Source organism: Ranitomeya imitator, chromosome 2 (assembly GCF_032444005.1).
Source record: "Ranitomeya imitator isolate aRanImi1 chromosome 2, aRanImi1.pri, whole genome shotgun sequence".
In the NCBI taxonomy this organism is placed as follows: Eukaryota; Metazoa; Chordata; class Amphibia; order Anura; family Dendrobatidae; genus Ranitomeya; species Ranitomeya imitator.
This window is the reverse complement of record NC_091283.1, coordinates 554,393,908-554,418,825: the sequence shown is the minus strand read 5'-3', so window position 1 is coordinate 554,418,825 and position 24,918 is coordinate 554,393,908. Positions and strand designations below refer to the sequence as shown.

Below are 24,918 nucleotides of genomic sequence, written 5' to 3'. Positions count from 1 at the left end.
AGACAGAACTTGTAATTTCTACATTATTTTTTTTTGCGGTTTTGCAGTGCTTTTTTATGCGGAATCTGCTACAAAAAGATATTATGTGCACATTCCCTAAAGTATCTTTGGGAACCAAAAATACTTGGATCTTGAAATTACATACCTACTATGGAAACTTTTCGGTGCGCCATCTGTCAAAACAATCTTTAGCGGCTGTCACAATCCCCTCGTCAGTTTTTGTACAGTAGACACGGAGGATCTGCTCTTCATACTTTTCAGGGAGAAGGCGTGAAACCTGTAAATGCACACGTTTGTTATATATACACACTGAAGGCTAATCAGGAAAAAAAAATGTTATGGTGGCACAAAACCACTAAAAGGAGTAAAACATGATGAAACTGTGCTTGCATAATTGTAGTGACATGCAGAATGATCCATACAACTACATAAGATTCACCACACTGAGTGTAAATAGGAGCTCTTTCTCTATTAGACCATATTTTTAACCCTTCACGACATAATTTGTTCATTTATGTCACATGTCGCACACGGAGACTGCACTTTTCACAGCTGATGATAGCTGATTTAATCAGCCATCATGTGACTTTAACAGCCGTGTGGCTATTAACATGTTAAATGACTATGTCAATCTCTGACAGAGGCATTTAACACATGCTGGCAGGGGGCGCGTCATTCCACAGATACATCGGCATGCCATGACGTGATCACGGGGCGCCAATGGGTTGTCATGACAGCCGGGGGTCTGCTGAAGACTTCCATGTTTGTCAGGACCATACTCCTGTGAAAGCCAGCCTGTAGCTGGCGTTAATAGGAGATCATGATTTTAAATAGGGGGTGTGAAAAGACGTTATCAGGGTCTTAGCATACTCTAGCACATGGGTGGGCAATTAATTTTGCCATGGGGCCGCATGAGAAATATGGATGGTTTTAGAGGGCCGGACTAATATAATTAACTCATTTTGAGAGAATCGGAGCACACTATGATCATGTTGTGATTTGCATAATTAATAATAATAATAATAATAATAATAATTTTATTTATATAGTGCCAACATATTCCGCAGCGCTTTACAAATTATAGAGGGGACTTGTACAGACAATAGACATTACAGCATAACAGAAATACAGTTCAAAACAGATACCAGGAGGAGTGAGGGCCCTGCTCGCAAGCTTACAAACTATGGGGAAAAGGGGAGACACGAGAGGTGGATGGTAACAATTGCTTTAGTTATTCGGACCAGCTATAGTGTAAGGCTCAGGTGTTCATGTAAAGCTGCATGAACCAGTTACCTGCCTAAGTATGTAGCAGTACAGACACAGAGGGCTAATACTGCATAAAGTGTATGAGAACATGATGCGAGGAACCTTTTTTTTTTTTTTTTATTATAAATAGGCCACACAGGGATCGTTAGGTTAATGCATTGAGGCGGTAGGCCAGTCTGAACAAATGAGTTTTTAGGGCACGCTTAAAACTGGGGGGATTGGGGATTAATCGTATTAACCTAGGTTGTGCATTCCAAAGAATCGGCGCAGCACGTGTAAAGTCTTGGAGACGGGAGTGGGAGGTTCTGATTATTGAGGATGCTAACCTGAGGTCATTAGCGGAGCGGAGGGCACGGGTAGGGTGGTAGACTGATACCAGGGAGGAGATGTAGGGTGGTGCTGAGCCATGGAGTGCTTTGTGGATGAGGGTAGTAGTTTTGTACTGGATTCTGGAGTGGATGGGTAGCCAGTGTAATGACTGGCACAGGGTAGAGGCATCGGTGTAACGGTTGGTGAGGAATATGATCCTGGCTGCAGCATTCAGGACAGATTGGAGCGGGGAGAGTTTTGCAAGAGGGAGACCGATTAGTAGAGAGTTACAATAGTCCAGACGAGAATGAATAAGTGAAACAGTCAGAGTTTTTGCAGAGTCGAAATTAAGAAAAGGGCGAATTCTAGAAATGTTTTGATAATTGACCCAATTTTCTTGGATGAGAAAACATACGTGACGGAGCCTCAGCGGAGCACTGATTGGTGGAGGAGAGCCCTTTGACACGACGCAGAGTTCTGATACCAGATCTGATGGGATGACCATAGGTGAAGGATGAGTGAAACCAATGGATAATGTCTCAATGACAGCCTTAGGCCGGCTTCACTCTCAGCGTATGAAAATACGGTCCGTATATTACGGCCGTATTACGCTGAAAAGTCCCGAAAATAGTGGTCCGTAGCTCCTCCTTATGCAGGGTGTGTCAGCGTTTTTTGCGCATGGCATCCTCCGTATCTAATCCGTATGGCATCCGTACTGCGTGGTTTTCTCGCAGGCTTGCAAAACCAACATACCGCTATAGAAGTGATCCATGTGTCCCAAAAAGAAAAAAAATATATATATACACCGTGTGTGTGTGTATATATATATATATATATATATATATATATATATATATGTCAGTGAGACACATATATGTATATATATTAATATTTATTCCAGCGCTATACAGCTTGAAAGCCGGTAATTCAATTACCGGCTTTTTCTTTCTCCTTCCTAAACCCGACATGATTTGAGACATGGTTTACATACAGTAAACCAGTGTTTTTCAACCAGTGTGCCGCGGCACACTAGTGTGCCGCGACACATGGTCGGGTGTGCCGCGGGGAACGGGAGTCAGCTGTTCTCTGTGCCGACTGTCAAGCTGACAGCCGACACAGAGAAGCTGCAGCGCGCCGGCTCCCGGAGATCAATTGTACTCGCAGACATCTACCAGCTGCGAGTACAATTGAGGCTCTGACCGCTGGGTCAGAGCGACGCCAGCAGCGTGATCAAGTCATGTGATCACGCTGCTGACGTCACTATCCGGCGCGCAGGAGAAAGAAGAGACCTGGTGGTAAGTGCTCCTGTGCTGTGGAGCTGAAGACACCGAAGATTCAGTGTGGGGTGGGTTTATGGGGAGTATGTGGGGGGATTTATTAAGTGTGTGGCGGGATTTATTAAGTGTGTGGGGGGATTTATTAAGTGTGTGGGGGGATTTATTCAGTGTGTGTGGGGGGGATTTATTCAGTGTGTACGTGGGGGGGGGCTGGAATTTATTTAGCATGTGTGGGGCAGGGTGCATTTATTCTGTGTGGAAGGGGATGGATTTATTCTATCGGAAGGGGAGTGGATATATTCTGTGGGGGTGAGTGGGGAGATGGGGGTGGACACAGTAGCGAGGGGAAAAATGTGTGCTGACAGTACTGGGAGCAACGGTGATGGGATGTGTGAGGACAGTATGGGGAGTCGGGGGAATGTGTGAGGGGGGAATGTGTGAGGAGGAAATATGGAGAGAGCAAAGGGGTATGTTAGCAGGGGGGGGATGTACAGGAGGAGGCTATTAGAAATGTGTGCAGACAGTATGGGGGGATGAAAGTGTGAGTGGACACATAATAGATACTGAGTAGTGTGAGGGTAACAGCCAGGAGGAGACAGTATGCCAAGTAGGAGGAGTGTAATGAAGGGGCACAGTAGAGAGACTGGGCTCTCTATGAGGGACACAGTATGAGAAGGCAGTGTGAAGTATGGAAAAGAGAGAGGGTAGTGTGGATGGCATGTACCATAAGAGGGACAGTGAGGGTCATATTATGTGCTGGGAATAAAGTGAGGGGCACTTATTTACTCAGGGGCTCAGCCTAGGGCAGATATTGTTATTCCGGAGCATTATAATAACACTGCTATCTTTAAGGGTGTTGTGTCGGGATGTGCTGCAGAAGACAGGAGAAGATGGAAGTCTGCAGAAACGAGCTCTGCCGGTGGATGAGAAGAGTCATCATGGCATCTGGACAAGGTGAAGATGAAAAGAAAGAGGCGACTCCACAAACAACGTCATCTATCAGGTACCTGGATGTAAATGTGTTTTTTTTGTGATACTAATTCTCATTTTTATTTGTTAGGAAGACTAAAGGGGATGTCCAAGGTTGTGATGAGTCTGCAGTCATACTATGTGACTGCAGACTTCTGAATTCTCACAGTGCACACTGCTATCATAATTCTCTGATGTTGGTGATTTACATGCATGCGGTCACGTGCTGACTAGACATGTGTGGCCTCATTCAATGAAAATGAATTGACTGAGGCCGGACACGTCTAGTTAGAATGTGGCCAGAAGTATCCAAATCACATACTTGTGCTGTCATGACCGTCCATTCTGGCCACCGGCAAGGGAGAATCCTGAAAGTGTGCAGTGCTTGCGCTGTGAGAATTCAGAAGCCTGCAGTCACATAGAATGACTGCAGACTTTCATCTCAAACCTGGACGCACCATTTTGTGCCATTTTGGTTGGTGGTGTGCCTCGGGATTTTTTAAGTATAAAAAGTGTGCCGCGGCTCAAAAAAGGTTGAAAATCACTGCAGTAAACCATGTCTTCTCTCCATTTTTTTGCAGATTCCACACTACTAATGTCAGTAGTGTGTATCTGCAAAATTTGGCCGTTCTAGCTCTTAAAATAAAGGGTTAAATGGCAGAAAAAATTGGCGTGGGCTCCCGCGCAATTTTCTCCGCCAGAGTAGTAAAGCCAGTGACTGAGGGCAGATATTAATAGCCTGGAGAGGGTCCATGGTTATTGCCCCCCCCCTGGCTAAAAATATCTGCCCCCAGCCACCCCAGAAAAGGCACATCTGGAAGATGCGCCTATTCTGGCACTTGGCCACTCTCTACCCATTCCCATGTAGCGGTGGGATATGGGGTAATGAAGGGTTAATGCCACCTTGCTATTGTAAGGTGACATTAAGCCTAATTAATAATGGAGAGGCGTCAATTATGACACCTATCCATTATTAATCCAATTGTAGTAAAGGGTTAAATAAAACACAAACACATTATTTAAAATTATTTTAATGAAATAAAAACAATGGTTGTTGGAGTATTTTATTCTACGCCCAATCCAGTCACTGAAGACCCTCGTTCTGTAAGTAAAAAAACATAAAAAACCAACAATATACTTACCCTCCGCAGATCTGTAACGTCCAACGATGTAAATCCTTCTGAAGGGGTTAAAACATTTTGCAGCAAGGAGTTCCGCTAATGCAGGCTGCTCCTTGCTGCAAAACCCCGGGGAATGAGGCTAAATATAGATCAATGATCTATATTTAGCTTCATTTGCGGTGAGGCGCCCTCTGCTGGATGTTCATAGATCGTGGGAACTTACCTAGAAAGCTCATTCATGGAATCAAGATCCCCGGCCCATTCATGGTAAAATGTCCCCCATAATGGGCCCCCTTCAAATAACAATGTTCCTTGTTCGGTATATATATATTTTTTTTAAATAAGCAATTCTTCTTGCCTTCCTCCTTTCTCATATTGTGTGGTGTCCTCTTTAATAGGTGGTGCAAGAGCCCGTAGCTGACATTTCCTTGGTTGGGAAACCACATGACGTCCCGGGCATGCACAGTCTGTTATGGGCATTCTGATGTCAGTTGCCAGCCTCTGATTGGCTGGCACAATTTGCAGGAAGTCGACAGGTCTCTGCACTGCAATACATTCAGATTGTACATATGTTGTCAGGTGCACATCTAGCTGAAGTAGGTGCCGATGTTGGTAGGCCACCTCCACCTCTGGGTCTTGATGCAGTCTCACCTTCAGTATGTCCACCCTTGATCAGGGAGGGGTATTATTACTTTCTATGGAACTGTGGATAGTTATACACATCTGCTCAAAACTGTTGACATCCTTCTGTTAAAGTAAGACAAATCCTAGAATTTCTAGAACATTTCTAGAACATTTCTAGAATTCGCCCTTTTCTTAATTTCGACTCTGCAAAAACTCTGACTGTTTCACTTATTCATTCTCGTCTGGACTATTGTAACTCTCTACTAATCGGTCTCCCTCTTGCAAAACTCTCCCCGCTCCAATCTGTCCTGAATGCTGCAGCCAGGATCATATTCCTCACCAACCGTTACACCGATGCCTCTACCCTGTGCCAGTCATTACACTGGCTACCCATCCACTCCAGAATCCAGTACAAAACTACTACCCTCATCCACAAAGCACTCCATGGCTCAGCACCACCCTACATCTCCTCCCTGGTATCAGTCTACCACCCTACCCGTGCCCTCCGCTCCGCTAATGACCTCAGGTTAGCATCCTCAATAATCAGAACCTCCCACTCCCGTCTCCAAGACTTTACACGTGCTGCGCCGATTCTTTGGAATGCACTACCTAGGTTAATACGATTAATCCCCAATCCCCACAGTTTTAAGCGTGCCCTAAAAACTCATTTGTTCAGACTGGCCTACCGCCTCAATGCATTAACCTAATGATCCCTGTGTGGCCTATTTATAATAAAAAAAAAAAAAAAGGTTCCTCGCATCATGTTCTCATACACTTTATGCAGTATTAGCCCTCTGTGTCTGTACTGCTACATACTTAGGCAGGTAACTGGTTCATGCAGCTTTACATGAACACCTGAGCCTTACACTATAGCTGGTCCGAATAACTACAGCAATTGTTACCATCCACCTCTCGTGTCTCCCCTTTTCCCCATAGTTTGTAAGCTTGCGAGCAGGGCCCTCACTCCTCCTGGTATCTGTTTTGAACTGTATTTCTGTTATGCTGTAATGTCTATTGTCTGTACAAGTCCCCTCTATAATTTGTAAAGCGCTGCGGAATATGTTGGCGCTATATAAATAAAATTATTATTATTATTATTATAATCCACAATGGTCACTGAAATAACTTGAAACTGAAAAAGTACTTCTCAATTCAACTTTACTGAATTTTCATCTACTGATGACATTGCTTTAGTCTTTTTTTTCTGTTGAACCAAAATTCAAAAGAAAATGGTTTGGATAAAAATGATGGTACTCTTAGCTTAATATTTTATTGCACAACTTTTTGAGGCAGTCACTGCAAACAAACAAATTCTTTAACTCTCAATGAGATTTCTGCACCATTTCATGGGTATTTTGGCTCACTCCTTGTGAGCAAACTGCTACAACTGTCTCAGGTGTGAAGAGCACCTCTTGAGTTCGGACTGCATGTTTCCGCTCCTTCCACAGATGTTCAATATAATTTAGATCAGAGTTCATAGAAGTTACTTCTGAATAGTCAAATGCTTTGCTCTTAGCAATTTTTGGATGTTTTTTGGGGGGTATGATTTGGGTCGCATGACCTGCAACCAGCCTTGCTAAAGCAGACAGCTGGGGGGCTTGTATTCTCAGGCTGGTAAGGGACCATGGATATTGGCCCCCCAGCCTAAAAATATCAGCCCGCATCTATTAAATGCGCCAATTGTGATGCTTTGCCCAGCTCTTCCAACTTACCCAGTAGTGGTGGCAAATGGAGTTCATATTTGTGGGGTTGATGTCACCTTTTGTATTGTCAGGTGACATCAAGCCTATGGATTACTAATGGAGAGGCGTCTATAAGACACCTATCTGCTACTAATCCAATAGTTATATAGTAAATAAAGACACGGCAAGTATAAAGTCCTTTATTTGAAATAGAACAAAAATCTTTAACTTTTTTTATTTAAAAATAATAAACATTGTTATACTCGCCTAATTCCACTGAATCCTTCATCTCCTGTAATGAAACAAAAATGAAAAACAATATCCCTCACCTTTCCGTCGTTCTGTGCCACGCCGTAATCCATGTCTGGGGGATAAATGGCTTTCAATTTGGATGGTGCCAAGATGCGAACATCCAGGCTGAGGACCACTGGTGAATGAGCTTTGCAGCATCAGTGACTAGCGGTGACGTCATCGAGCTTACCGCAGGTCACAGAGACTGCCTTCCCAGCCGGGCTAATGAACTGCAGTGATCTCCCTCCTGTAAGATCACTGCTAGTACAGTGAAAAAAAAAGTCTCACAGCGCAGAGGCAAGTTCAGCCTGGCTGATAACGCAGCAGCAGTGACCGTCAGTAACCTTGATGACGTCACCGCTAGTCACTGGTCCTGCACTCGCAGCAGCTCATTCACCAGTGGTTCTCAGTCTGGATGGTCGCATCTTGGCACCGTCCAGGTCGAAAACTGTTTATCCCTCAGACCGGGATTACAGTGTGGGCCAGAATGACGGGCAGGTGAGTGATATTGTTTTTTATTTTTGTTTTATTACAGGAAACGGATTCAGTCGAATTAGGCGTTAGGTGAGTATATTTGTTATTTTTAAATAAAGTGTTTTGTTTTATTTCAAATCAAGGACTTTATACTTGCTGTGTCGTGTCTTTAGTTACCAAATAACTATAGTATTTGTGATGAATAGGTGTCTTATAGATGCCTCTCCATTACTAATCTGTGGTCTTGATGTCACCTGACAATACAAAGGTGACATCAACCCCACAAATATGAACCCCACATGCCATCGCTACAGGGCAAGTGGGAAGACCCAGGCAAAGCGCTAGAATTGGTGCAGCTAATAAATGTGCCTTTTCTGGGCCTTTGCGGGGGGAAGGTGGAGATGGCAATATCCATGGCCCCTTGCCAGCCTGTGAATATCAGCCCCCTACTGTCTGCTTTAGCTTGGCTGGTTTTCAAAAAATGTGAGGGACCCCACGTCGTGTATAATAATTTAAAAATACGGCATTGGGACCCCTTTAGTCATGATAACCAACCTTGCTGATAGCTGAGGGTTGCAGCCCCCAGCAGTGAGTTTTGCCTGGCTGGTTATAAAAAATTTAGGGGAACCCACGTCCAGGTTTTTTTTTAATTATGTATTTACAGCGCAGGCGCTGGCTGATGAATACTCCCATCAGCCACTCCTGCTTTCACTGTTATTAGCGACAGCTGACGTCGACTGATGAGAGCAGTAGTCCTATCAGCTGACACTAGTGACCGGAGATAAACTTTATACCTCTGATCACAGCAGCTTTTTGCTCATGCTGTCGTTTGACAGCATGTGAACCGTAGCTCTTTGACCGTGACTGTTGTGAAGGGCCAAACCAATAGGCTTAAATTAATTCTACTCAATATTAATATCAATTTATTATATTATTGATAATTATATTAATTGTATCACTTAATATTGAGCAGAATTAAGTATGCTTACATCTCCTTATATATCGTTTGAACACAAAACCTCCCCATATACTGCATGATCCCCAAACAGCCTCCCTAGATACCGTATTTTTTGGACTATAAGATGCACTTTTTTCCTCCAAAAATGTGGAGGAAAATGGGGGTGCGTCTTATTGTACAGATGTCCCTAATCTGGCTGTGGTGGTGCAGCAGCGGGTCACAGGAGGCAGGAGCCAGCTGCTGTGGCTAATTCCTGTGCCTGCTACTAAAGAGAAATGAATATTCACTCCATTCCATGCCCAAGAGAAATGAATATTCACTCCATTCCATGCCCAAGCTCTTACCCTCAGCAGAATTCTCCTATAACAGTCATGTAAGTGAGTCTTCCGCAAGATCTCCCTTCTTCATTGTCTTCGGTCAACAACCTGGAATCCCTCTTCCAGTGTCAGCCGCTTCTGGTGTACCAGCAGTTGATGTGCTCACTAAGGATTTCTCTTACGATCTGGAAGGAAACCAATCTTGTTATTGTCCAGGGGATAAGTCCGTTCTGTGTTCCTGAAACCTGCCCTGTCTGTTCCTCTGTTCCAGTTCCCATCCTGTTAACCAGACGTGCACTATTCATACTGCTGTTGTCCAGTTCCTGTTCGTCTTGTCTCTCCAAGTCCATCCCTGCTTCCCTGCACCCCTTTGGAGGTCGGTTGTTGTGGCTCCGGGGTCGGTCCTGGAGTGTACCTGGGGTCCACCTGGGTCCAAGTCTAACCAAACCATCAGGGGCTCTAGTGAAGAAGCCGGTGGTCACTTAGTTACACCCCTCCAGTTAGTTTCTCCCCGGACCATGGCACAGCTGTCCCTCAAGCACGTGTATAATTGGTTACCATTTGTATTATCCGTCTCTTCATTTTGTAATTTTGTCATCAATTTTCCTCTTGCAGCAATATCCAGAGAGGTTAACTACAGTTCCAGAGATTATACACTTCTGAATAATATGAGCAACTGTAGTAGCAGTTTGTCTACAATTTTTTTTTCTAATCTCCTGAGACAGTGCTTTTCTTTGCTTTCTTTGATCCATGTTGTGTGTGGCACACACCATGATACCAATCAGCAGAGTGACTACCTTTCACCCTTCAAAAAAGGGTGAGCACACGTTTGTAGACATCTGTGATTAGTGAGGAGCGAGTGTGTTGTGAATTCCGTTCTTAATAATAAATAATAATTTTTATTTATATAGCGCCAACATATTCTGCAGCGCTTTACAAATTATAGAGGGGACTTGTACAGACAATAGACATTACAGCATAACAGAAATACAGTTCAAAACAGATACCAGGAGGAGTGAGGGCCCTGCTCGCAAGCTTACAAACTATGGGGAAAAGGGGAGACACGAGAGGTGGTTCTTGGTTGTAAGTAGTATTTTTGTAGTTCTGCTCTTGGGCTCCTCCTGTGGTCTTTAGTGGTATGACTGCTTCTTGGATTTAGCTTCTCAGCTGTTTCCTTTGATTGTCTTTTGGGCTCGGCTATATTAGTCTGGCCTTAGCCCTCATTCAATGCCAGTTGTCAATTGTCTCTGCCTGGAGTCATTGCTCTTTGGATTGTCCTGACACTCTGACCAAGTTCTGCAAAGCTAAGTCCTTCCATGTCCTTTGCAGTTCACTTATTGTGGACTTGTTGTTTTGTACTGTCTTGTTTTTTGCTCATTTGTCCAGTTTATCAGTATGGATCTATTTAGCTAAACTGGAAGCTCTGGGCAGCAGAGTTTGCCCTCCACACCTTTAGTTAGGTGTGGAGATTTTTGCATTTCTCTGCGGTGGACTTTTTTTCTAGTTTTTTCTACTGACCGCACAGAGCTCTTTTCTGTACTTTCCTTTTTAGCTAGAAGTGGCCTCCTGTGCTCAATCTTGTTTCATACTACGTATGTCATTTCCTTCTCCTCTCACAGTTATTACATGTGGGGGGCTGTCTTTCCTTTGGGGATTTTCTCTGAGGCAAGATAGTTTTCCTGCTTCTATCTTTAGGGGAAGTTAGCTCTTAGGCTGTGACGAGTTGCCTAGGGAGCGTTAGGAGCAATCCACGGCTGCTTCTAGTGGTGTGTTGAGCTTAGGGTCTGCGGTCAGTATAGATACCACCTGCTCAGAGCTAGTCTCATGTCGCTCCATAATCACCAGACCATAACAGTACAACTGGCCAAAATTGAACTGAATGCCTCTCAAAAGAAGGAAAAGAAAAGGAGTTTTGAGTCATTTTTTTTTCTTGGGTTTGTTTTGTCTTTTTTTTTTCCTCTTGATTTCTGGGTGATTCTGGATTTGGATGCAGGCATGGATGTTCAAGGGTTATTTTCTCGTGTGGATCAGCTTGCTGCAAGAGTACAGAATATCCAAGATTTTGTTGTTCAGACTCCGGCCTTAGAGCCTAGAATTCCTACTCCGGATTTGTTTTACGGGGATAGATCTAAGTTTCTGAACTTTAAAAATAATTGCAAATTATAATTGCCAAACTGAGAGGCACTGAAGCAGCCATCTGCAGACCGGACATAACTGCAAGAGAAGTATGCTGCCTTCCAGGTGCGATGATCAAGGATGTGACCGATAGGATACCAAAGCTCTTCAGCTCCAAGGACGTCCACCCATTTCTTCTGATACATGTTGGCACCAATGACACGGCAAGGAAGGACCTACCGACAATCTGCAAGGACATTGAAGAGTTGGGGAAGAAAGTAAAGGAACTGGATGCACAGGTAGTTTTTTCTTCTATTCTTCCAGTAGACGGGCATGGCACCAGGAGATGGAACAGGATCCTTGATGCAAACAACTGGCTAAGACGATGGTGCAGACAACAAGGATTTGGATTCCTGGACCACGGTGTGAATTACTGGTATGATGGACTCCTCGCCAGAGACGGACTACACCTCAACAAACCTGGGAAACACACATTCGCCAGAAGACTCGCTACACTCATCAGGAGGGCGTTAAACTAGAAGAAGAGGGGACGGGAAGAAAAACATTAGACTCGAACAAAGACGACCCAGGAAAACATACTCAGAAGGGAGGTAAGAACATTTCTAAAACAATCCACAGTGAGGAGATTGGAACAAAACAAAATCCTCTAAACTGCATGCTCGCAAACGCCAGAAGCCTGACAAACAAGATGGAAGAACTAGAAGCAGAAATATCTACAGGTAACTTTGACATAGTGGGAATAACCGAGACATGGTTAGATGAAAGCTATGACTGGGCAGTTAACTTACAGGGTTACAGTCTGTTTAGAAAGGATCGTAAAAATCGGAGAGGAGGAGGGGTTTGTCTCTATGTAAAGTCTTGTCTAAAGTCCACTTTAAGGGAGGATATTAGCGAAGGGAATGAGGATGTCGAGTCCATATGGGTTGAAATTCATGGAGGGAAAAATGGTAACAAAATTCTCATTGGGGTCTGTTACAAACCCCCAAATATAACAGAAAGCATGGAAAGTCTACTTCTAAAGCAGATAGATGAAGCTGCAACCCATAATGAGGTCCTGGTTATGGGGGACTTTAACTACCCGGATATTAACTGGGAAACAGAAACCTGTGAAACCCATAAAGGCAACAGGTTTCTGCTAATAACCAAGAAAAATTATCTTTCACAATTGGTGCAGAATCCAACCAGAGGAGCAGCACTTTTAGACCTAATACTATCTAATAGACCTGACAGAATAACAAATCTGCAGGTGGTTGGGCATTTAGGAAATAGCGACCACAATATTGTGCAGTTTCACCTGTCTTTCACTAGGGGGACTTGTCAGGGAGTCACAAAAACATTGAACTTTAGGAAGGCAAAGTTTGAACAGCTTAGAGATGCCCTTAATCTGGTAGACTGGGACAATATCCTCAGAAATGAGAATACAGATAATAAATGGGAAATGTTTAAGAACATCCTAAATAGGCAGTGTAAGCGGTTTATACCTTGTGGGAATAAAAGGACTAGAAATAGGAAAAACCCAATGTGGCTAAACAAAGAAGTAAGACAGGCAATTAACAGTAAAAAGAAAGCATTTGCACTATTAAAGCAGGATGGCACCATTGAAGCTCTAAAAAACTATAGGGAGAAAAATACTTTATCTAAAAAACTAATTAAAGCTGCCAAAAAGGAAACAGAGAAGCACATTGCTAAGGAGAGTAAAACTAATCCCAAACTGTTCTTCAACTATATCAATAGTAAAAGAATAAAAACTGAAAATGTAGGCCCCTTAAAAAATAGTGAGGAAAGAATGGTTGTAGATGACGAGGAAAAAGCTAACATATTAAACACCTTCTTCTCCACGGTATTCACGGTGGAAAATGAAATGCTAGGTGAAATCCCAAGAAACAATGAAAACCCTATATTAAGGGTCACCAATCTAACCCAAGAAGAGGTGCGAAACCGGCTAAATAAGATTAAAATAGATAAATCTCCGGGTCCGGATGGCATACACCCACGAGTACTAAGAGAACTAAGTAATGTAATAGATAAACCATTATTTCTTATTTTTAGGGACTCTATAGAGACAGGGTCTGTTCCGCAGGATTGGCGCATAGCAAATGTGGTGCCAATATTCAAAAAGGGCTCTAAAAGTGAACCTGGAAATTATAGGCCAGTAAGTCTAACCTCTATTGTTGGTAAAATATTTGAAGGGTTTCTGAGGGATGTTATTCTGGATTATCTCAATGAGAATAACTGTTTAACTCCATATCAGCATGGGTTTATGAGAAATCGCTCCTGTCAAACCAATCTAATCAGTTTTTATGAAGAGGTAAGCTATAGACTGGACCACGGTGAGTCATTGGACGTGGTATATCTCGATTTTTCCAAAGCGTTTGATACCGTGCCGCACAAGAGGTTGGTACACAAAATGAGAATGCTTGGTCTGGGGGAAAATGTGTGTAAATGGGTTAGTAACTGGCTTAGTGATAGAAAGCAGAGGGTGGTTATAAATGGTATAGTCTCTAACTGGGTCGCTGTGACCAGTGGGGTACCGCAGGGGTCAGTATTGGGACCTGTTCTCTTCAACATATTCATTAATGATCTGGTAGAAGGTTTACACAGTAAAATATCGATATTTGCAGATGATACAAAACTATGTAAAGCAGTTAATACAAGAGAAGATAGTATTCTGCTACAGATGGATCTGGATAAGTTGGAAACTTGGGCTGAAAGGTGGCAGATGAGGTTTAACAATGATAAATGTAAGGTTATACACATGGGAAGAGGGAATCAATATCACCATTACACACTGAACGGGAAACCACTGGGTAAATCTGACAGGGAGAAGGACTTGGGGATCCTAGTTAATGATAAACTTACCTGGAGCAGCCAGTGCCAGGCAGCAGCTGCCAAGGCAAACAGGATCATGGGGTGCATTAAAAGAGGTCTGGATACACATGATGAGAGCATTATACTGCCTCTGTACAAATCCCTAGTTAGACCGCACATGGAGTACTGTGTCCAGTTTTGGGCACCGGTGCTCAGGAAGGATATAATGGAACTAGAGAGAGTACAAAGGAGGGCAACAAAATTAATAAAGGGGATGGGAGAACTACAATACCCAGATAGATTAGCGAAATTAGGATTATTTAGTCTAGAAAAAAGACGACTGAGGGGCGATCTAATAACCATGTATAAGTATATAAGGGGACAATACAAATATCTCGCTGAGGATCTGTTTATACCAAGGAAGGTGACGGGCACAAGGGGGCATTCTTTGCGTCTGGAGGAGAGAAGGTTTTTCCACCAACATAGAAGAGGATTCTTTACTGTTAGGGCAGTGAGAATCTGGAATTGCTTGCCTGAGGAGGTGGTGATGGCGAACTCAGTCGAGGGGTTCAAGAGAGGCCTGGATGTCTTCCTGGAGCAGAACAATATTGTATCATACAATTATTAGGTTTTGTAGAAGGACGTAGATCTGGGTATTTATTATGATGGAATATAGGCTGAACTGGATGGACAAATGTCTTTTTTCGGCCTTACTAACTATGTTACTATGTTACTATGTTTTTTGCTCTGAAACCCCGTTCCTCTGGTGATCCCATTCAGCAAGTAAAGATTGTTAATTCTCTGCTACGTGGCGATCCTCAGGACTGGGCATTCTCTCTTGAGTCAGGGAATCCGGCATTGCTTAATGTAGATGCATTTTTTTCAATCGCTCGGATTATTGTATGACGAACCTAACTCTGTAGATCATGCTGAGAAAACACTGTTGGCCCTGTGTCAGGGTCAGGAAGCAGCAGAGCTATACTGCCAGAAATTTAGAAAATGGTCTGTGCTCACTGGATGGAATGAGGACGCTCTGGCAGCCATTTTCAGGAAGGGTCTTTCTGAAGCCCTTAAAGATGTTATGGTGGGGTTTCCCACGCCTATTGGTTTGAGCAAATCTATGTCTTTAGCCATTCAGATTGATCAACGCCTGCGTGAACGCAGGGTGGTGCACCATATGGCAGTGTCCTCTGAGCAGAGTCCTGAATCCATGCAATGTGATAGGATTTTGACTAGAGCGGAACAGAGGGGATACAGACGTCAGAATGGGTTGTGTTTTTACTGTGGTGATTCAGCTCATGCTATTTCTGATTGCCCTAAGCGTATTAAGAGGGTTGCCAGATCTGTTACCATTAGTGCTGTGCACCCTAAATTTCTCCTGTCTGTGACCCTGATTTGCTCATTGTCATCTTTTTCTGTCATGGCATTTGTGGATTCAGGCGCTGCTCTGAACTTAATAGACTTAGAATTCGCTAGGTGCTGTGGTTTTTCTTTGCAGCCTTTGCAGAGTCCCATACCCTTGAGGGGTATTGATGATACACCATTGGCCAAGAATAAACCTCAGTATTGGACTCAGCTGACTATGTGCATGACTCCTGCACATCAGGAAGATTGCCGTTTTCTGGTGTTGCATAATTTACATGATGATGTTGTACTGGGTTTTCCATGGTTACAAGTACACAATCCAGTGCTGGATTGGAAATCAATGTCTGTGACTAGTTGGGGTTGTCAAGGGGTACATAGTGACGTTCCTCTGATGTCTATTTCCTCTTCCCCCTCTTCTGATGTTCCTGAATTTTTGTCGGATTTCCAGGATGTATTCGATGAGCCCAAGTCCAGTTCCCTTCCTCCACATAGGGACTGTGATTGTGCTATTGACTTGATTCCTGGTTGTAAATTCCCTAAGGGCCGACTTTTCAATCTGTCTGTACCAGAACATGCCGCCATGCGGAGCTATGTTAAGGAGTCTTTAGAGAAGGGGCATATTCGGCCGTCTTCGTCACCATTGGGAGCGGGATTCTTTTTTGTTGCCAAGAAGGATGGCTCCTTAAGACCCTGTATTGATTATCGCCTTCTTAATAAGATCACGGTCAAATTCCAATATCCTTTGCCTTTGCTCTCTGATTTATTTGCTAGGATTAAGGGGGCTAGTTGGTTTACCAAGATTGACCTTCGTGGGGCATATAATCTTGTTCGTATTAGAAAGGATGACGAATGGAAAACTGCATTTAATACGCCCGAAGGCCATTTTGAATACCTGGTGATGCCTTTCGGGCTTTCTAATGCTCCTTCTGTGTTTCAGTCCTTTATGCATGATATTTTCCGCAATTATCTTGACAAATTCTTGATTGTGTATTTGGATGATATTTTGATTTTTTCTAATGATTGGGAGTCTCATGTGAAGCAGGTCAGGATGGTGTTCCAGATCCTTCGTGATAATGCTCTATTTGTGAAGGGGTCTAAGTGCCTATTTGGAGTTCAGAAAATTTCTTTTTTGGGGTTTATTTTTTCCCCTTCGTCTATAGAAATGGATCCTGTTAAGGTCCAAGCCATTCATGACTGGATTCAACCCACATCTGTGAAGAGTCTTCAAAAATTTTTGGGCTTTGCTAATTTTTATCGCCGTTTCATTGCTAACTTCTCTAGTGTGGTTAAACCCCTGACCGATTTGACTAAGAAAGGCGCTGATGTGACTAACTGGTCCTCTGAGGCTGTTGAGGCTTTTCAGGAACTTAAACGCCGATTTACTTCTGCCCCTGTCTTGCGTCAGCCGGATGTTTCTCTTCCTTTTCAGGTAGAGGTTGACGCTTCTGAGATTGGGGCAGGGGCCGTTTTGTCACAGAAGAATTCTGATGGTTCCTTGATGAAGCCATCTGCCTTCTTTTCTCGGAAGTTTTCGCCTGCGGAACGCAATTATGATGTCGGCAATCGGGAGTTGTTGGCTATGAAGTGGGCATTTGAGGAGTGGCGTCATTGGCTTGAGGGAGCCAAGCACCACATTGTGGTCTTGACCGATCATAAGAATCTGATTTACCTTGAGTCGGCCAAGCGGCTGAACCCTAGACAGGCTCGGTGGTCCCTGTTTTTTTCCCGTTTTGATTTTGTGGTCTCGTATCTTCCTGGATCTAAGAATATTAAGGCGGATGCTCTCTCTAGGAGTTTTTTGCCTGATTCCCCTGGTGTCCTTGAGCTGGTTGGCATTCTTAGGGAAGGGGTGATTTTATCTGCCATCTCCCCTGATTTACGGCGGGCGCTTCAGGAGTTTCAGGCTGATAAGCCTGACCGCTGTCCTGTGGGGAAGCTGTTTGTTCCTGATAGATGGACAAGTAAGGTAATTTCTGAGGTCCATTGTTCTGTGTTGGCCGGTCATCCTGGAATTTTTGGTACCAGAGATTTGGTTGCTAGGTCCTTTTGGTGGCCTTCCTTGTCGCGGGATGTGCGTGCTTTTGTGCAATCCTGTGGGACCTGTGCCCGGGCTAAGCCTTGCTGTTCCCGTGCTAGTGGGTTGCTTTCACCTTTGCCCATTCCGGAGAGGCCTTGGACACATATTTCCATGGATTTTATTTCAGATCTTCCGGTGTCCCAGAGGATGTCTGTTATCTGGGTGGTTTGTGACCGGTTCTCTAAAATGGTTCATTTGGTACCTTTGCCTAAGTTGCCTTCCTTCTCTGATTTGGTTCCATTGTTTTTTCAACATGTGGTTCGTTTGTATGGCATTCCGGAGAATATTGTGTCTGATAGAGGTTCCCAGTTTGTTTCCAGGTTTTGGCGGGCCTTTTGTGCTAGGATGGGTATTGATTTGTCTTTTTCTTCGGCGTTCCATCCTCAGACAAATGGCCAAACTGAGCGAGCTAATCAAACCTTGGAAACCTATTTGAGATGCTTTGTGTCTGCTGATCAGGATGATTGGGTGACTTTTTTGCCGTTGGCCGAGTTCGCCCTTAATAATTGGGCCAGTTCGGCTACTTTGGTTTTGCCTTTCTTTTGTAATTTTGGTTTCCATCCTCGTTTTTCTTCAGGGCAGGTTGAGCCTTCTGATTGTCCTGGTGTGGATTCTGTGGTGGACAGGTTGCAGCGGATTTGGACTCATGTGGTGGACAATTTGACGTTGTCCCAGGAAAGGGCTCAGCGTTTTGCTAACCGCCGTCGGTGTTTTTGTCCTCGGCTTCGTGTGGGGGATTTGGTCTGGTTATCCTCTCGTCATGTCCCTATGAAGGTTTCTTCCCCTAAGTTCAAGCCTCGGTTTATTGGTCCTTATCAGATCTCTGAGATTATCAATCCTGTGTCTTTTCGTTTGGCCCTTCCAGCTTCTTTTTCCATCCACAATGTTTTCCATAGATCTTTGTTGCGGAGATATGTGAAGCCCGTTGTTCCATCTGTTGATCCTCCTACCCCGGTATTGGTTGGGGGGGAGTTAGAATATGTGGTTGAGAAAATTTTGGATTCTCGTTTTTCAAGGCGGAAGCTTCAGTATCTTGTCAAGTGGAAGGGTTATGGCCAGGAGGATAATTCTTGGGTTGTTGCCTCCGATGTTCATGCCGCCGAGTTGGTTTGTATTTTTCATTTGGCTCGTCCTGATCGGCCTGGGGGCTCTGGTGAGGGTTCGGTGACCCCTCCTCAAGGGGTGGGGTACTGTTGTGAATTTCGTTCTTGGTTGTAAGTAGTATTTTTGTAGTTCTGCTCTTGGGCTCCTCCTGTGGTCTTTAGTGGTATGACTGCTTCTTGGATTTAGCTTCTCAGCTGTTTCCTTTGATTGTCTTTTGGGCTCGGCTATATTAGTCTGGCCTTAGCCCTCATTCAATGCCAGTTGTCAATTGTCTCTGCCTGGAGTCATTGCTCTTTGGATTGTCCTGACACTCTGACCAAGTTCTGCAAAGCTAAGTCCTTCCATGTCCTTTGCAGTTCACTTATTGTGGACTTGTTGTTTTGTACTGTCTTGTTTTTTGCTCATTTGTCCAGTTTATCAGTATGGATCTATTTAGCTAAACTGGAAGCTCTGGGCAGCAGAGTTTGCCCTCCACACCTTTAGTTAGGTGTGGAGATTTTTGCATTTCTCTGCGGTGGACTTTTTCTAGTTTTTTCTACTGACCGCACAGAGCTCTTTTCTGTACTTTCCTTTTTAGCTAGAAGTGGCCTCCTGTGCTCAATCTTGTTTCATACTACGTATGTCATTTCCTTCTCCTCTCACAGTTATTACATGTGGGGGGCTGTCTTTCCTTTGGGGATTTTCTCTGAGGCAAGATAGTTTTCCTGCTTCTATCTTTAGGGGAAGTTATCTCTTAGGCTGTGACGAGTTGCCTAGGGAGCGTTAGGAGCAATCCACGGCTGCTTCTAGTTGTGTGTTGAGCTTAGGGTCTGCGGTCAGTATAGATACCACCTGCTCAGAGCTAGTCTCATGTCGCTCCATAATCACCAGACCATAACACGAGTGTACTCGTTTGCTCTGGTTTTCCCCGAGCACGCTTGGGTGACCTCCAAGTATTTATGACTGCTTGGAGATTTAGTTTGCAGCTAAATGATTTACAGCTACTAGCCAGGCTGAGTACATATGTGGGTTGCCTGGTTGCTAGGGAACCACCACATGTAATCAAGCTGGGTACTAGCTGTAAATCATTTAGCTGCTGAGATGAAAACTAAATCTCCAAGCACTAAAAAATACTTGGAGGTCACCCGAGCGTGCTCTGGAAAAACTCGAACAACGAGTACACTCGCTCATCACTATCTGTGATGCTAATTACAGAACACAACTTAGTTTAAGATATCCCTATGATCAAATTATTTTCAGTCTATTTGAGGTTGCATCATTTTTGTCTATGACCATTTATGTTAGTTTGTTTTTCAAAAATGTTCTGTTGAGCCACAATTCAAAACCAATGTCTGATTATCATTAATTTCTATTCAGTAAATTTAATTTGAAAATTAGTTTTGTCAGATTCAAGTTATTTCAGTGACCATTGTGGGTCTTTCTTACTTTAACACAAGGGTACCAACAACTTTGTCCATGTGTGTAACAGGACGGAGTTTGTGGAATTGAGGGAATGAGCCAAAACTGTTGAGTTGTGGATGAAAGACAGCAGGACTGAATAGAGAAGAAAAGGGAATGTAAAAAAATTCATCCAGAAGAGACATCACAGGACATATCTATACTGTAAAAACTTATTTGGTCTGCAGAGCACAGGTGGAGAGCTGGTATCTACTAAAGATGAGTGGATCAGGCAAAATTCGAATTTCTGTTTGCATTGATTTTCCAAAGAAATTCGATTTGCAGAGAAGTTATGCTGTGCAAATTTAATGTCCCCTTTTATACTCTGAGGTCTCTACAGACCCCAGAGCATAATAAACGTTTGATGTAAAAGTAAGAAAAATCCTTATACTCCCCTTTCCGTTCACCTCTACAGCCCCTCCTACCCACCATCACCCATCAAGGCCTCCCTGCATCTTGAGATTCCCATTGCTTACACTGAAATCCAGCTTTCATGAGGGACGGCTCTACGCATGTGCTCGCAAGGTGTCATCTTGATTCTGTGATCTTTCTGAGGCTTCAGAGCAAGTGGCGGCGATCTAAAGGCGCATCGTGGAATGGACAGGTGACAGAGGGATCGGAGAGGTGAGCAGTAAGATGAGTGTAAGATTTTTTTTTTATCTTGATGGCCTTTTATGGTTCAGAAAAAGGGCAGCCAGCATCTGCCATTCTGCTATGTCCACATGAAAGCGAATTACAAGAAATCTGCAAATTGGCGAATGGAGAATTTTGTAAAATTCTAGTCACATTTCCACTCAAATTATTCGCTCATTTTTAGTATCCACTCCTTTATTGGTTGTAATATTGTCATAATACAATGGTTTTGTTTAATTATTAGTAGGGGGTATTCAGTCACTACTGTATATGCTGGTTATGATCTGGTAGTATTAATTGTCCCTTATACCATAAGTATAAGTATTCATGGTAGTATTGGCCTTGGTATATCAGCACCAGCATTAGACTGGAGCACCTTGGGCCCACCAGAGAAAATCATTCCTGAGGCCCACTATGTGTTAAGGGGAGAATGTATGGCATATGAAGATATACTTAAATCAAACCTATATGGGCGCTTTGCTTAACATTAGACTCGTGTAGCTTTAAGGTTCTCTGATTCACTGTCATAAGACTCAATTTTGTTGATTACTCTGTACCAGGATGTACCAAGATCCGTGTAAATCCCCTAGTCTTATCGAGAGTAAATGTATCTGCACGAAGGTGAATTGATCCCCAATAAAACCAAAGATAAGTAGAATACGTGCATAGACAGATGTCAGCTTGACCCAAAGGCGCCATTAGGGCGATAACGGTACAGAAATGGATTAAAAGCAATAATCATTAGAATAATGGTCCAATAATAATAAAGATAATAACATAGAACATGTAAGATCAAAAGAGTTTTCTGATAAGTGTGAAGTTGGAAAAACCCATGATGTAATGTGCTGAGACTGCCCAATTTTTCCATAAAAAGAGCGGTCCGACGAATAAAGATCCAGAAGTCTTTGAGAGACAATTGCTTGCATTTGTGTCCTGATTTCTCTGGCCGTAATACCTCACATCCTATTTGGCAGCAGACAACTAAGATGAGAACACACGCATCCCGTGTGCCCTAACATTTGGCGCCCAACATGGGGCTAGGACGAAAGTTCGAACCTGACCAGCCGCGAAGAAGACCTCCAATCTTGGACCGGACCACTCGAGGGTGGAGAAGTGCACCTCCTACTAAGTAAGAAAATCATTCATCTTACCTATAACGCTCCAGTGTTTCTGTGCTGAGATAAAGGTCAGTCGGCTGTCAGACTCGGACATAGTGACCGTTCTGACAAGTCCTAGCACCAAAAACCCACCCTGGTCACGATTTCCTTAATTGTCTGCCTTATCTGTTTTGCCTCTCTGCTTTGCTGTTTTGTTTGATTGCATATGTGGTACTACCTCAGCCAGCCTGAAAAAGATAGGGAGACGTACTGAGCAATTTCACTGTCACTCTGGTTCCGGTCCTGCTCTCAGCTTGACCGATAGTCGCAGAAGTCTGAACTGTGTCTCTCCCAGTGGGCAAGTGGGAGTAGCGGCTTGATTACTCTAAGTGATTTTACAACCTCTAAGTGGTTGGTGACTTCTTGCGGATGCCCACCGGAGATCACCTGGCTATGGTGATGATGTTTTGGCTGCACCATAAGTTCATAGGTTTTATTCTATAAGGGTGGAAGGGTAATTACAATTACCGTATTGATGTGACTGAGTGATTGCTCTCTCCCTGTCTACCTAAAGTGTGTTCTGCCCAGGTATAGACTTTTTATCTCTACAGATCAGGCTGGCATATAGATTGATAAAGTGTTTTGTTGTCAGGGATTCAAAGTATCTGACATCAGTGCTAGTTTAAGCTGTCTTTTGTCTGTTTGTATGGTGTATGGTTTGCTGACAGGAGGCGTACTAACATATGGTTAAAGTTTTGAATTCATTCTGTTTTTGTGATTTCTGTTATGCTGTAATGTCTATTGTCTGTACAAGTCCCCTCTATAATTTGTAAAGCGCTGCGGAATATGTTGGCGCTATATAAATAAAAATTATTATTATTATTATTATATATATATATATATGTTGTGAGATTAGAGAATTAGTTAACCGGTTTTGTTTTGCATACTTTAGCATTGTAAAGTTAGTTGTTAAATGTGTTCATGTAGGAAGAGAATTCCTTGAATGGTAATTGCTTTTACTTGTACAGATATCTCTGGTAGTGTGAGATCCAAAGTCCATTGTTACTCTTTAGTTAATGTTTGACTAACATCACTGCATTTTTCTGTGAGATGATTTATGAAATGATTTTTGTTAAAGTGAAAGTGTTGTGGAAGCAGATATTCTAGCAATTTATCTGGCATTTTTAGACTACGCATTTTCTGGGTATAGAAGAATTGTTAAATTCCCTGGTTGTAATTGTTAGCTAACTTCCTATATCACTGTGTTCAAAATACTAGACATCACAATATCACTGAAGACCCCTTTCCTTTGACATAAGGAGTACATACAGCTTTCACAGTCACATAGCCAACTGTTCAAAACCCCGTGGGAACTTGTCTCAAAAGATAGACACACATGTCCCTCAGACGCACTCAGAATTCAGATGATAGAATGGGTGGGAGTAGTCAGTTAACACACATAAGACAGACACGACCCATAGGGGAGCAAGGAAAGAAAACGCATGTTAAGAAGAACCCTCTGACCCCAAAGGGGGGAGGATTAGATAAGAAGGTAAGGAAGAATGTGTTAATGAGTAGAGAGCAGGGTCCCAGGCTTAGATATTATGAAATCTTACAGGACCCTGAAGCATTTTATAAGATGGTAAAGGAAGTCAGAAGACAGGCATGGAGAGAGGAATATGACAAGGATACTGAATTTTATGCCAAACAGGCGCCTACAGAAAAGGTGTCAGTTGCAACATCTGCATTACAGTCATTGATACCGCCCATATACATTCCCGACGACTGGACATGTACCAGCTGTCAAACGCAGAATATCGTGAGACTTGTTCTGACTGTCAGATGACCAACCAAATAGCCCTACTTTCTATCCAACTATATATGTAGACGGAATACCTTATGCTACATCCTGTCCAGCATCCACTATAGCTCCATTAATTAATGCAGTCTATAAAAAGAATAAGGAAGGAGAAGATGAACATGACATGGAAGTACATGATCAAGCAGAAGAGGGAAGACAGGAATCAACAGCTCAGACTTATAATCCACAGCATCCACCACTATATGGTGGGAGTACATCATCGTCATCTAAACCTCAAAGCTTACACTCTCGCACACAACCTACTCCACACAAGGACCCCTGGAAATACCAGGAGGCAGACACCCTAGTGAGCAGCTTGCCAGACCCAGTGCAACATCTCATGCCATTTTATAAAAGGATGCATCAAATACAGAAGGCACACTCTCCCTCATGGACAGATTTAGAAAGGCTCACTCAAATTGCAGCAGGATGTTCCCTTTGGCCAAGGATGCGACTAGCCCTTGAGCCTGACAACCTCCATGTAGAATGGCTTGAGTCACGTGTATCCGGAGAATATTTCCTCCGTAAGCTTTACGTCTGGGCTAAGAACCGCCTGCCAGCCCAGACCCCCACTCTCCAGGATGTCATGCAGGGGAAAGGAGAACCTGTGGATAGTTTCTTCCATCGATGTAATCAAAAGTTTCAGGATCTCAGATTTGAAATGCAAGTTAATCAATTAGAAGGAACTTTGATACCCACCACAACCAAGCTCCAGACCCTAATAGGGTATTGGCTGTTATGATACGATGGTCTAGGAGCAACATGGAACGAGCTCTGAAGGAAGTGGTAACTGTACTGACCGCAGTCCCTAAGCTCAACACAACACTAGAAGTAGCCGTGGAATGCTCCTAACTCTCCCTAGGCATCTCGTCACAGCCTAAGAGCTAACTACCCCTAAAGAAAGAAGCAGGAAAACTATCTTGCCTCAGAGAAAATCCCCAAAGGATAGATTAGCCCCCCACAAATAATGACTGTGAGTGGAGAGGGAAAAGACATACACAGAATGAAACCAGGATGAGCACCGGAGGCCAGTCTAGCTAAATAGATAGGACAGGATGGAATACTGTGTGGTCAGTATAAAACACTACAAAAATCCACGCAGAGTTTACAAA

The 24,918-nt window shown here is 43.4% G+C and overlaps 1 protein-coding gene across 2 annotated transcripts in view; it reads right to left on the bottom strand.

Moving 5' to 3' along the window:
* LOC138664932 (deoxynucleoside triphosphate triphosphohydrolase SAMHD1-like) overlaps positions 1 to 24,918 on the bottom strand; it is a 415,941-nt gene that overhangs the window by 6,621 nt on the left and 384,402 nt on the right. For both annotated transcript variants that reach the window (XM_069751981.1, XM_069751982.1), the window contains exon 14: positions 146 to 277. In XM_069751981.1, coding sequence (XP_069608082.1) covers positions 149 to 277 — 129 coding nt within the window. In that variant the 3' untranslated portion in view covers positions 146 to 148. The remainder of the gene's footprint in view (positions 1 to 145; positions 278 to 24,918) is intronic.